Source organism: Plasmodium gonderi (genome assembly GCF_002157705.1).
Source record: "Plasmodium gonderi DNA, contig: Chr14, whole genome shotgun sequence".
In the NCBI taxonomy this organism is placed as follows: domain Eukaryota; phylum Apicomplexa; class Aconoidasida; order Haemosporida; family Plasmodiidae; genus Plasmodium; species Plasmodium gonderi.
This window is the reverse complement of record NW_021628939.1, coordinates 1,977,845-1,992,222: the sequence shown is the minus strand read 5'-3', so window position 1 is coordinate 1,992,222 and position 14,378 is coordinate 1,977,845. Positions and strand designations below refer to the sequence as shown.

The following is a 14,378-nucleotide window of genomic DNA, read 5'->3' as shown; positions in this document are numbered from 1 at the left end:
TTTAATTAATCATTTAAAAAATGAGTTAATTTGTTACATATGGCAACTGTTGATAAGGGGAGATCTGATAATCGAATGACATAATCAAAAGGAAAGAACTCTGATTCATTCTTCGAAATTATTTCAATGAAATGTGTTAATCTGAATACGTTAGAGAGCGAAAGAAAAAATGAATATTCTTGCTTTGTCTCCCTTATCTTCTCGGATAACTTCCTAACATCAGTGGGAAATCCCTGATTCGAAATTCCAATACATCTGAAAAATATAGAATATATGGAACGAAAAATAATGAAGAAAAGCAAAGACTGGAATTGAAGAAAATATAAAATAGTTTAGATACGTCACGGAAAAATAGATGAACTCAGAAATATGCACTCCATTGCTTCTTCTACACGTGGCCAAAATATAGCATTATTTACAAGCTCGCAATCTTGCTGTACTATGTCTGATATGTGTAGAAATCATATTTATTGGGGACACTAAGGGCAGTAGGGAGCTGTATGAAGTCCCCTCCTAATCTGCTTCGCATAGAACAACCAATTAAGCAGTTACTCAGTTAAGCAGTTACTCAGTTAAGCAGTTACTCAGTTAAGCAGTTACTCAGCTAGCTGTGCAATTTTCACTTGATTTCATTTTATTTTATTTTTTTATTCTCGTTCACGTCTTACACGGAGGAGCCCAAGTAGAACTTTATCGGGTGCGGGAGAATTTTTAAGAGGGGCTGTTTGTCTTGGTCAAGTAAGACAGACTGTTTCATCAAATTTAACATAACCTTTTTAAATAGAGAAAAATTTCGAGGAACGCGAAACAACGGAGACACATAAATTAATAATCCATTAAGTGTGTGAATATAAATTTGCAATCTGTGCTTTTTATTTATTATACTATCTCTTAAACTTAGCAAAGTAAAAAATAAGATATCCAGCCTTACATTAAGCAGTTTGTTTTTTATTTCGTCTATTTTTGTTTTAAGAAACATTTTTTCCTTATTATTTTTTGCACCTTTTAATGAACTTTCCGTATTTTTCAATTTGTTTTCCAGAAATGTCATATGATCATCTGCATTAATTATGCAACTTCTGTTTCTTATGCTTGTAATAGCAAGAGGAGAAAATAAAAGAAATATTCTGTAAACTCCATGTTGTTGCTTATCATTCATTATATTATTCATCTTGTCTCTTTCGTCAGAATTTTCCAATTTTTCTTCTGTCAAATTTGATTTTTCATTATTTTTAATATTATTCATGTATTCCACGTAATCAATATTTATATTATAATCCTTAATAATGCGAGACCCATCCTTTTCGCAATTATCATTTATATTTGATTTTTCAAATAAATTTGCATTATCTTTCTTTCGTTCTTCTCCATCACTGGGAGCTGAGCTATCATTGTTATAGTAGTACTGTATGTCGTTGTCCATGTGATAGGAATCATTCGTCAAATTACCCACATCCACTATTGATCTACTTCTATAAGAGAAACTTTCTTTACCTTTTCTTCTTCCTCCATTAGATGCTTGCTGCCATTGTCTTTTCCCAGGTGTCCTATGAAATTTCCCACTTTTGTTAGAGTTTCTTAACATGCTCATGTTAAATATTGACGATTGTTTTGTTTTCCCCTTCATCTGGTACTTATATGCATTGGTATGTATTGTTCTATGACAATTCCACTTTTTCTTCTCCTCTTCTGCACCCCTTTCTTCACCTTTCTCCATTTCGTTTTTTTTTTTTTTTTTTTCCTCTCTTTCCTTTAAAATTGTGAATAATTTTGTCTTGTTCTGTTATTGTATGTTTGTTACTTATTGGTGTATTTTTCTCTCATGAATTCTTTTTTTTTTTTTTTTTCTTTTCCTCTTTGAGATTTTCCTATCATCCATATTTTATATTCTATCTAATATATTCTAAGAGTAATAATATTTCTATATTAGTCAACACCATCACACCAGTAAGTATACTGTTGGTCGCACGTTTAAATTTTCTTTCTTCAAAATTTTTTGTGAATTGTATTTACATTAAATGCGGAGTTTTTTTTTATTTTTTCTCCTTACGTTGTAAAAAGAAAGTGCCACGTTTGCTCTATTAGAACTTTACCCTCCGATTGCTCAAATGAGTTTATTTTCGTCCAAATATATTTACTTGAAAACACTTGCACCCACTCGACACAAGTTCTTTTTTTTTTTTTTTGTTCCTTTCTCTATCTCCTTATCTGCTCTACAGACGAATAGGAGGAGAGACAATTGTCTTAAAATGCTTACTTTTCAAAATTAAAGTTACCCAGTAATTTTATTTCGAAATGATTGAGAAGTATATTTGTTATTGGTATACAAATATATATGTATAACTCCCCTTTCTCACTTTTTTTTTTTTTTTTTTTTTTTTTTCCCTTCTACTGAATTTATCCTTGTATTTGTTGAAAAAAAAAATCCATACACCATTTGAGCTTTTGAAGTACAATTTGTGAAATTAACAAAACATAAAAAATGAGCATTTCAATTTGCTTTTCCCCTTTTGATGAATTTTCAAAACAATGTATGAAAAAAAAAAAAAATAGTAAAATCAACCCCACTTGTTGCTGTTGTTGTTGCTTTTTGCTGTGCTTTTCCTATACAAAACTGAGCAGCGAATTAAGTTTGACATTCTTTTTTTTTTTTTTTTTTTTTTTTGTTCATACAAATATGAGCATATTTGCTTTAATCTTGATAAGGTCAAAAAAAAAAAAAAAAAAAAAAAAAATGAATAATTAATAAAATTCCTTTTTTTTCGCATGACCAGCAAGGCAATTTACTGTTTTCCTACTTTTCCCGGAATTGAAAAAAACGAAATTTATATTACATCGTATTTATTTTTTTTCTCATTCGAGGAACTTTGATCTTGCGAAATACGCATAAAAAAACAATATTTAAAACTTCCAAGTGGTAAATTAAAATTACCATTTGTTCTTGATTGAATAAAAATTTGTAAAAAACCCGAATTTAAAAAAAAAAAAAATAGAGACTACTCTATGTCAATGAAGAAATAATAAAATGCTTACTAAATATTTTGAAACTTTTCTACACAGTTAAGGTAAAAAAAAAAAAAAAAAAATATAATAACAAATGAAATACAACACAATTCATTGCAGTTATAATACAACACAGTACGGTATAACACAACACAATCAAAGAAAGCTAGAAAAATGCACCATAAATTAGAGTAAGTAAAACACTTGCAGAGTGTCAACTTTTCCCCAACTTACATTCCGCTAGCGTCCGTTCGGGCAACTTCTCTGCTTTGGAAAAATGAAGAAAAAAAAAAACCTCTTTTCAAATAACAAGCATCACATAAAAAATAAAAACTATCTTAGGAAGAAAAATAAATATTACAAGGATCAGAAATTTCTTCGAAAATTTAAAAAGTCCATACAAAACGATGAGCCTAAGAAGGATTTATTTCGGAGTGACCCCATAAAGAACTTCTTCTTCACACCTGTCAACGAGGCACATCAAAATGATGAACATGATGCAGATGAGGAAGAAGTAGGAGATGCAGACCAAGACGCAGGATTAGCAAGTGGGGCCGAAAGACAAGATGACCAAACAGAACATACCCCTAGCAGCAAAAAACCCCATAATTCAACTAAACAAACATACATAAGGGGAAAAAGGAAAAAACCAATTCAGGAAAATAAAAAAAATACCACCATTTCCAAAGAATATGACAAGGAAGACAGCTGTGAAAATAAAACTCTAATAGGACATTACAAAAACAAAGATAAGCAGAAAAAATCCATTTACAGTAAAGAAATTAAAATAACTTCACTCAAAAAGAAAGAAAGAGAATTGTTTATGAAGGAGAGAGAAGCTGAAATTCTGAAAAATGAGCAAGACAAAAAAAAAAAAAAATTATTAAGAATTAAAAAGTTCAAAAAATTAAACAAAAAAACAAAAAAAGGTCAACCAGTTATGAAAAATATAATAAATCATTTGTTAAAAAAAATTTAATATAACTTCCTCATCTACCCCCCTACACCCACATTTGTTTTTGTCTTAACTCATCATGTTCACTTATGTATAATATATGTGTACATATATATATATATATATATACATACATATGCTTTACAGCAAGCACTTTTTTTTTTTTTTTTTTTATTTGCTATTTTTTTGTTATTTTTTCAATTCATTTGTACGCGTTAATAGGACCTTCTTCATATTAAACTTTTACTCTTTTATTTTTTGAAAATGAAAATAATAATGACCACAACATAAATATTCTTTTGTGCAGAGCCTACGTGTGCATATGCGTATAGGGGTATAGTTGGGTCCTCCATAGTTATCTCCCGTTTCTGCCTCCGCGCTTCTTTTTTTTTTTCTTTAAATTCTTTTTTACTTTTTCTTTGTCTTTCTTCTGTTCTGACATTTTCAATTCCCGTTCCCACTTAAGCATTTTCATCTTCCTCAACTCAACCGTTGCCCTTTTGTTCATATTCTTTGAGGAAAGGCTCTCCATCTTGATAGCTCCTCCTTCGCTAATATAAATTATGGGAACGAGGAACACCTTTCTGCAGGTAGGTGATAGCGAATGCGAGAAGGGTTTGTAATTATATATACTGAAGGGAATGTAGAGAAAAGTATCAATGCATTCACGCAAATAAACATTCACATAGATAGAAATTCACACAGATACACATTTACATACATGCACATATGTATGCAAACGAGCCACACACACAAACACTTCATGCAGGTGGATCTGTTCTTGTCCTTTTACCTTAAGAAAGATCTCAACTCACTATTGTTTGTTGCTATAAAAAACTTTTTCTCGTTATTATTTTTTACTAAATCTATTATGCATTTCATGGAATCGGAAAGTTCCGTCTTTTCCACAGTGTGTCCACTATTTTCCATTTCTTCTTTTACCCCATTTTCCTTTATGGATTTACTGCCATGGTATTCTTCCCTAATATTAACTTCTCCATTCACATTCGTCTCTCCACTTACATTCGCCTCTCCACTCACATTCGCCTCTCCACTCACATTCGCCTCTCCACTCACATTCGCCTCTCCACTCACATTCGCCTCTCCACTCACATTCGCCTCTCCACTCACATTCGCCTCTCCACTCACATTCGCCTCTCCACTCACATTCGCCTCTCCATTCACATTCGCCTCTCCACTCACATTCGCTTCTCCACAGGCAAGCCTGTACCTTTTCCCTGGACGACCACACGTATTATACACATTGTCAAAGTTGTGAGTTATGGTAACTTCATTTTCGAAATAATTATTCCTTGAAAAGGCTGAATTTTTGTCGCCATTCATTTTTTTTAAAAAGATTTTAACAGAATTTTTTACGCTTTCATCATTGTGATTACATTTGTAATGAGTCATCTTCCTTATCCCATAAGCTGTTTCTTCATTATGTATTTTTTTTGCATAGCTGGATATGCATTTTGTAGTCATTAGCATTAGTTGTCTATTTACTAATTTGGACAATTCTTCTTTAATGGGAATTTTATGAACAATACATAAATTGATGAATGTCTCATCCACGATTATTTTAATGGGGTCCGAAACTTGTAGCAACGAAAAACACGTAATCAATTTTTTTTTGAATTCTTTTTTTTTGTCGATTTTCATGTTCCCTTGCTCTATATATATAAATATATAAGTGTATGTCTATTGAATGAGAGAAGGAAGGTGATAGGAATGTCATTTGCATTTGCTTTTTTTTTTTTTTTTTTTTTTTTTTTTCCCCCACTATAGCTAATTCTGGTTATTTGTTCATATGTTAATGTGGTTATATGCGGTCACGTTTGAGATATCATGTATTCTCCCATGTTCACTGACCTGTATATGTTGAAATTGGGTAACACCTCACTACTTTTCTATACTCTGTAAAAAAGTAAATACCCAATATGCTGCAAAGATATAAATTTGCTTATAAGCATACGCCTCTTATTGTTATAAATATATGTATAAAAAAAAATTTACCCTCTGATATGGTTGTAAAGTTAACCCCCCCCCCCAAAAAAAAATACTCTCTAATGATTGAGAGATAGCACGGCATAAGTTTCCCACCACTTATTCCCTTTGTTATTTGTTTAATTTTCAAATTTGGAAGAAATGCATTAACTTTTTTCCTCTCTTTACTTTTTCAAAAGGAAGAGAAACTTAAAAACAATATTAATAAGTAAATAAGCACAACAAAATTAAAAACTAGTAAAAAAAAAAATAAATAAAATAAAATAAAATAAAACAAATAAAAAATTTTATAGGCTGAATTTTTTTAACAGATTCAAATTGGATAATTTTTTTTTTTTTTTTTCTGAACAAGTCAGGTAAAATAGATATTTGCCATAGTCCCCCACATTCGGGGTAAATCGGGAAAAATTCTATATTTTTGTGTCATGCAAAGAAGGGGGAAGTAGTTTATCGACGTTTTGTTGTATACATGCAAATTTTTTTAATTTGTTTCAGATTATTGAAAATGGACGCGTTTACTGAAATTGTGAACATGCCAGGTGTTTCTTTTTTTTTTTTTTTTTTTTTTTTTTTACGCAGAAATATTCATCCCTTTGCATGATAAATATTGTAGAACATAATAAAAACTCATTTCACTTCATCGTGTCATCAAAGAAACGTAATTTTAAATATGTTTTAAGAACGCTTAAAACAAATGCGTATGGAATGAATACATATACATACATTTTTAATATTTTTTTCTCACACAATGTGACAAAAAAAGTTTTGTAAAAAAATGGATGATCTTTCTTCCATTTTCTTTTAAATTTTATCCTCAACTACTAGCTTTATTCAATTTGTACGAAATTTCTATGTGTCTTTGGGCTACTGGTGATTCCTCCTCTTCAATTAGAATATCATACATACATATGTACATATTCGTACCGCTTAAAAGGGTCCTATTATATTGTTTTACTACACATGGTAGGATTTTTCATTTTTTTTTTCTTTTTTTTTTTTTTTTTGTTTTTCCCCTTTTAAGAATACATCATGTGTAATTAGTAAACTGGGTATATGTTATATGAACAAGAAATAAGTGTCACCATATCTTTTGTTAAAATTTTGCGGGGAAATATTTATTGCCACTTTTTACAAAGGCAGAAATTCGAAATAGTATATTCCTCCGTGTATTGCAATAGAGTATATAAAGTAACACCATTAATTCAGATTAATGCATTTTAAGGACAAAATAACATACGAAATGTTATGAACACTTAAGGGGGCACTTGTGGCATCACTCCCTACACCCCCCCAAACACCACACACACATGAACATGTATTTTATATACACAGCTAAAATGATAAGTTTGTTTTACTCCTTTTTCCATATTAACAATCAAATATACACGTAAACTTAATAAAATTATTGATTTATCCCTTTTTTCCTTGTCTTTTTTCGTGATCAAAAAAAAAAAAAAAAATTCTTACATTTGTGAAAAAAGGGGAATACTATTTACCGTAAATTTTTTTTTTTTTTTTTTTTTTCTCCTAAAAATTCATAATTTGGACGATTAGATTATTTGATTATTTTTATTTTTAAAAAAAAAAAAAAAAAAAAAAAAAAACTTTATCGGATGCACAATTTTTTTTTCTTTTTTTCCATCTAGTGTATTACGATTCATATAAACATTAACAAAATTTTCTAATAAATTTGATGATACATTTTTTATAAAAAAAAAAAGTTTGAAATAACGGAAAGGGAACATTTCAAACATGTTACACAACTTGTGGTTAAACAGATAAAGAGGGAGAGGAAGAAGAGGATCCATCTATTTCTATATAATGTTACTACCATTTTGTGAATACTATTTTTTTTTTTTTTTTCTTCTTTCGTTTTCTGTTCTTTTTAATTTTTTTTTACATTTACCTCTAATAGGTTGTTTTCTTTTTTCAATGTAACTAATTTCCACATGATGGGAAAAAAAAAAAAAAAAAAATTAAATCGTCTTACATATATAAAAAAATTGTAAAATCAGATGAGCTTATAAGAACCTTTTTTTTTTTTTTTTTTTTTTCTAAACGTATCGATAAAGGGAAAGAAAAAAAAAAGTACTCCCCTGCAAGAAAAAAAAAAAAAAAAAAAAATTTATTTTTTTTTTTTTTTTTTTTTTTTTTTTTTTTTTTTGTAATTGTATTTCTTTTCCCTTTTTAAACAATTGCTCATTGTGAAACACAACACACCAATTCATTGAACTACTTAACGTAATTAATTAACCAATTAACTGACTCATTCAAACATTCAAACGAGAACGAGACCCATTCGATAGAATTAGCAAAAAAAAATAACCGATTTTAAGAGGATACCCAGAAAATGATCTATAAAAAGTCACATTAACATTGCCATGTTAAGGGAAAACTAAACAGAAGCAGAAGATACAAAAAAAAAAAAAAAAAAAAAAGTAGAAGAAAAAGAAGAAGAAGAAGAAAACCAATCAACCATAATTCTCTCCAAAATTGATGTGATTTCCCCTTCCAAAATTTGAATTAATAGTAGTAACACATAAATTTACCTGTTTACCAGTGGGGGTGAAACGTTATATAAAATTCTTGGTAACAGATGTGCCAAACCTGGAGCACGGCTAAAAGGCACACATATATATGTATGTATATATATATATATATATATATATATATATATATATATATATATATATATACATATATATTACATAGCAGCGTATACATGTAGTAGCATATGCATATAGTAGTGCACCTGTTTACATTTTATGTCACGTCTCCCAATTTGTTTGCATCGTATTATACGTATAAATTATGTGTGCATAAGTTGGAAAGAAAGATTACCCATTTAATTTAGAGGCGAATAAAAGGAGAACGAACAGTCTTCAGGGAGAAGTGTAAATCCACTGAACATTTGAAACACTGAAGAAGAGACAAAAACGCGACAAGCAAATTAACACATGGACAAATGAGGAGAACGAACGGATGAATAAGTAAATAACGTTCTGCACCTCTATCCCAATACACCTGGACAAACAGCGTTCTAATTCGGGGAAGTATTTTTATTTTATTTTATTTTATTTAATTTTTTTTTTTTTTTTTTTTTTTTTTTTTTGGGGGGTGGAGGTGTAACTCTAATTTGCAGTTAAAAGTTCGGTCGAGAAAAATATAATGAATGATATATGTACATATATATATATATATATATATATATATATATTACAAACAACGAAGAGAAGGAGATCATTTGTTTTTAGAAAAAAAAAAACAACACACTGGAACGTTGTTAAGGTATTTCGTGAAACATGAACGAGGAAACAGGGAGCCACCAGGTGGCTATTGAAGGAGAAAGGAAATATGAAAATGGGGGGGGAAATGGAGACGAAGTTGTAAAACTGAACTGCATCAGCAAGACAGATGTACTTATGGGTTCAGAAAATATGGACGTAAATGATGAAGCTAATAACGGCATTTCCACAGTTCAAGATGAGGAGCGAACTGGTACAAACACATCCATAGCTGATAATAATAAGAACACAGAAAACTTCAATATTGTTGAAGGTTCTTACCATTTTTCAGAGAATACAATCGGTCTTGTTGCAACATCAATAGAAGAAAATGAAGTTCATACCAATGCTACATATTATGAACAATCAGAAGCAATTCAGCACAATGATCCCGCAAATGAAGCGAGGAATATTCAAGGAGAAGATTCAATGAATCCTAATAATTCTACTAAAAATCTACAATATTCTAGCCACTGTACCTCGCAAGACATAAATAAAGTAGACATAGAAACTTCCCAAAAGGATGATTATACGAATATGCATAAAAGTAGTAAAGTGTTGGATACAACAACACTTGTAAATGATTCATCACATTATCACATTGCGAAGACTCAAGGGATATACTCAAATACAAACACAAAGGTAGAACAAACAGATGCAGATGTGAATACGGGGAGGAAGTCCAACGAGGCAGAGGAAGCTAAGGTTCAAGAAATGAATTCAATGAAAAATGAAAAAAATAAAGATACAAATGATAATCTCAATGTAAGCAACAATAATATGCATGCGAAACAGAAGAATGAAAAGGTATATATGCGTCCATCAAACACATACTTAAGAAATATTGTTAAAAAAAAATCGACAAACATAAAAAATAGTATACATAATTTAAACTTTGAAAATGTAAACTCAATGACATTCGATCCACATTCATCACCATCATCATTATCATCCATGGGAAGAGTGATAAATTTTTTAAATAATTCTTCAAATGAAGGGAATGATGATATCATAGCAAATAAGAATCTACGTTTACCTAGCGGATCCGACTTGACATATTCTAATGACATTTGTAAACAAGATTTACATTATATATATTTACTTCTAAATGATGAATTAACACAATCAGCAGAAAATGACAAAGAAATAAATAAAGTAAAAGATGAAATTATTACCTTGAGGAAGAACAATCCAAGTCAGTTACTTACTTTGAATCAATGTTATAAAAGCATACACTCAAATAAAAAATTGATTGAAGTTTTATTTTACATCTTACAATGTAATAATATGTTACACAATAATGCATCAAATATGTTGTTTAACCATTTCAAGGTTCATACTGATTGTTTAGACTATGAAACGGTTAACAACATGCATAAAATGTGGAAGGATGGTTCTGGACTTTCAAAAGGAATCAATAATTATTATAATATGATCCACATGCACAATACATCAGATGTTACAGGAGCAGTTAAGCTACATCATTTCGATATCGACCAAATTCATGGTATAAAAAATGGATCTAGAACCGAACAAATGGGCGAGAATTATCTGATGAACCAGATGCACACAACTGATTATCTAAATGAAGGGGACGTAATTCATCCTGTTCAAAATTTGGAAGAAGAGAAGAAAAATCCATTTCATGCTAGTGGTAGTACTAGTAGTAGAAGCACAGCCCATCATCTGAATTTTAAAGATGAAAAAAATAAACTCCCTAATAATATGAAAGGTATGTTCTCCAGACCAGAGGAGGAATGCTCCATTTCATGGAATTTTCAAAACAAGGAATCAACTAACATCTTGGGAGAAGTAGGGCCATATTTCTCTACGTCTACCAAATCGAATATCACACATGACACAACAAGCATCAGAAGGAACAAGACATATTTGGATCAAAATTTAAATTTCAAAGAATATAATACCCCGATGAATAACAGTGTGAATAATAATATGTATGAATCTTTGAGTACAAATGAGGTACCTTGGGGCCCTGAAAAGGCGAATCCACATTTAACAAAAGTTCAGCATGTCAGTGATGCAGCAGTACTTAATTCAAGTGGGATGAACTTTAATATACATAACAATATATATAGTGGTAATAATAACAATATATATAGTGGTAATAATAACAATATATATAGTGGTAATAATAACAATATATATAGTAGTAATAATAACAATATATATAGTAGTAATAATAACAATATACCTAGTAGTAATAATAACAATATACCTAGTAGTAATAATAACAATATACCTAGTAGTAATAATAACAATATACCTAGTAGTAATAATAACAATATACCTAGTAGTAATAATAACAATATACCTAGTAGTAATAATAACAATATACCTAGTAGTAATAATAACAATATACCTAGTAGTAATAATAACAATATACCTAGTAGTAATAATAACAACACCTTTGAATGGTTAAATCAAAATATAGATACAATAAGTGCAATAAATGTGAAAAATGATGTTGAGGAATACCAGGGGTCTGCAAAAAAAAACATATTAGAATGGAGTTATTCTTCGGAAGGATGTAAAGGGGAAAAAAATCAGAAATGGAATAGTAACAATATATACAAATGTGTAAGTTGTAAAAAAATGTGCACATATGTATACTACATTTTAAAACCAAATAATATAAAAAAAATATCATATGGAGTACTGGATAAGTGTGTGTGGTGTAACACATGCTTTAACTCGAGCAAATATCCGAATATTTTAAACAGATCTAATTTTGTTAAGGTAAACATACCATATAATTTTTCAAATAATGATTGGAATGTTACAGAAATGGAAAAATTAATTGATGCTATTTGTAAATATAAAAATAATTGGGATAAAATAAGCCAGTCCATTGAAACCAAAAGTGCTTACGATTGTATTTACAAATTTATTTCGATGCCTTTATCGAATCCATATTTTGATATAGATAATTTACTCAATATAAATAATATATCCTTTAAATCTTTTAAACAAAATAATTCCCTCCTTTCATTGCTTTCCTTTATATGCAATTACATCAGTCCATATATTGGAGCCTATGCTGCCAAAAAAATAGTAGATTTTATTCTGAACAAGCAGCGTCAATGTGCATCTGGCATGATGCACCAAGGGCTGTGGGACACCCAAGATTGCCAAGGGGTGAATGTGAAAGCGGTGGGAGAAATGGAAGAGATCAAAATGGAAGATATCAAAATGGAAGAGATCAAAATGGAAGATATCAAAATGGAAGAGATCAAAGGGGAAGAGATCAAAGGGGAAGAGATTAAAGGGGAAGAGATCAAAGGGGAAGAGATCAAAGGGGAAGAGATCAAAGGGGAAGAGATCAAAGGGGAAGAGATCAAAGAGGAAGAGATCAAAGAGGAAGAGATAAAAATGGAAGAAACTAAAGCGGAAGATGTTAAAGAGGAAGAAGCCAAAGTGGAGGAGCGAGGAAGTAACAAAAACGTGGACTCCCAATCCATGTACATCTACCCAAGTGGTGAGCCAAAGGTAGAAGAACCCGTTAAGCACATTACCCCACAGCTGATTACTCGTGAATGTCATAACGTCGAATCGATGGATATCGAAAAAGAAAATCCAAATGATCACACAATCGACCAAATGGAAACGAATCCTATGTGTTCAAACAGCAGGGATGACGAGCTCGAGGAGGACATTCTGAAGGAAGAGAAGACAAGGAATATCCCCAATTGCACTGATGAATATAAAAACGGAATTGGGAATATTGCAAATTTTCCATCAGTCCAAACGAATGATGAACGAGCGAACAATGAACAAGCGAATGATGAACAAGCGAACGATGAACAAACAAACGATGGAAAGAGTAAAGAAAGAGCTATTAAAGAAAATGATTCCGTTTCTTCTAACGGAGTATATAAAGAAGAAAGAAATGATAACGACGCATGTTTTAACAATCCGGATTTCATACCATCTAATATAAATCACCCTCTAAAGACATTTGCACCTTCGACTTATATTTTGGACGAAAAAGATATGCAGGAAATTCACAATACAATTATTAATGCTTCAAAAAAGAGGGCGAAGGAATTGGCAGAATTAGAAAAACACAACATCAAAAAGCTACTCAAAGAACTCGCAGTCATAAGTATTAGAAAAGTTAAATTAAAACTCAAGCAATATCAGTACCTCCAAAATTATTTTGAAATTCAAAATCAGCTAATGGTAAGTTTTCTATCCAAACTTTGAATCATTGCCCTCACCGAACCCTACTTATACACACACACACACCTCTTTGGTGTTTTCCTCGGTTCCAAATTCGCTCGAAAATAAAAAGCTAATCATACGCTTCCCCCAATGGCCGCACTATACGAGGCGAGCAACAAAGCAAATTACATTTTTTGTGCAAACCACACGACCCAAACAGAGACTGTCTAAACTCTCTGATATTCATATCTTGCACGCATGATTCAATTTTTTATACGCGAAAAATGGTGCTTTGCTGTAATTTTGTATTACTCGATTTTGCATTACTCGATTTTGTTTTATTTTATTTATTTATTTATTTATTTATTTATTTATTTATTTATTTCATTATTAATTTATTTTATTATTAATTTATTTTATTATTTTTTTTCGCGTGTTTTTACCATTAGGAACGGAAGAGAGCGCGTATTAACAGAGATGAAAAAGGTACACAGGACGAAAGGAGTGTAACAACGCAAATGAGAGAGAATGATGAAACAACTCAAGTGGGAGAACATGATAAAACTATTCAACGGGAAGAGAATGATGAAATGACACAAGAAGGAGAACATGAAGAACAGTGCTCAAAAACAGATTCGAATGGGTAACATGCAAAACAAAATGGTGCTGAAGATTAGCAGTATCTTCTTTGTGCACACGTTTGTGGCATTTTTTTTTTTTTTTTTTTTTAAAGCACCCAATTTGTATGCACATCAAAGTGTCCTTGAGCAGACAAGCAAAATGGTCATATGTATACATATATGCATGTAGTTAAAATGTGATTACCCGTTACATTGGGAAAAGAAGTATTATCATCTACTACATCTCTCCCATTCACCCCCTTTTTTTTTCCCGTCTCATGCATCGATCCAAAATTGGAATGTAGTAAAAACACGTGTTTCCAAATT

At 30.7% G+C, this 14,378-nt stretch overlaps 4 protein-coding genes across 4 annotated transcripts; 2 read left to right on the top strand and 2 right to left on the bottom strand.

Moving 5' to 3' along the window:
* Window positions 1-5: 5 nt before the first annotated feature.
* PGO_144290 (hypothetical protein, conserved) lies at window positions 6-1,717 on the bottom strand (the record flags this gene model as incomplete). Its single annotated transcript, XM_028690419.1, has 2 exons — window positions 6-255; window positions 669-1,717. The coding sequence occupies 2 exons, from the start codon at window positions 1,715-1,717 to the stop codon at window positions 6-8; spliced, it is 1,299 nt and encodes a 432-aa protein (XP_028546220.1).
* A 1,563-nt stretch (window positions 1,718-3,280) lies between these two features.
* Window positions 3,281-3,982, top strand: PGO_144280 (hypothetical protein, conserved; the record flags this gene model as incomplete). Its single annotated transcript, XM_028690418.1, has 1 exon — window positions 3,281-3,982. One exon carries the CDS (start codon window positions 3,281-3,283, stop codon window positions 3,980-3,982), a length of 702 nt encoding a protein of 233 aa, XP_028546219.1.
* A 331-nt stretch (window positions 3,983-4,313) lies between these two features.
* Window positions 4,314-5,620, bottom strand: PGO_144270 (hypothetical protein, conserved; the record flags this gene model as incomplete). Its single annotated transcript, XM_028690417.1, has 2 exons — window positions 4,314-4,542; window positions 4,752-5,620. The coding sequence occupies 2 exons, from the start codon at window positions 5,618-5,620 to the stop codon at window positions 4,314-4,316; spliced, it is 1,098 nt and encodes a 365-aa protein (XP_028546218.1).
* Window positions 5,621-9,267: 3,647 nt separating this feature from the next.
* Window positions 9,268-14,078, top strand: PGO_144260 (hypothetical protein, conserved; the record flags this gene model as incomplete). Its single annotated transcript, XM_028690416.1, has 2 exons — window positions 9,268-13,449; window positions 13,881-14,078. The coding sequence occupies 2 exons, from the start codon at window positions 9,268-9,270 to the stop codon at window positions 14,076-14,078; spliced, it is 4,380 nt and encodes a 1,459-aa protein (XP_028546217.1).
* Window positions 14,079-14,378: the final 300 nt, after the last annotated feature.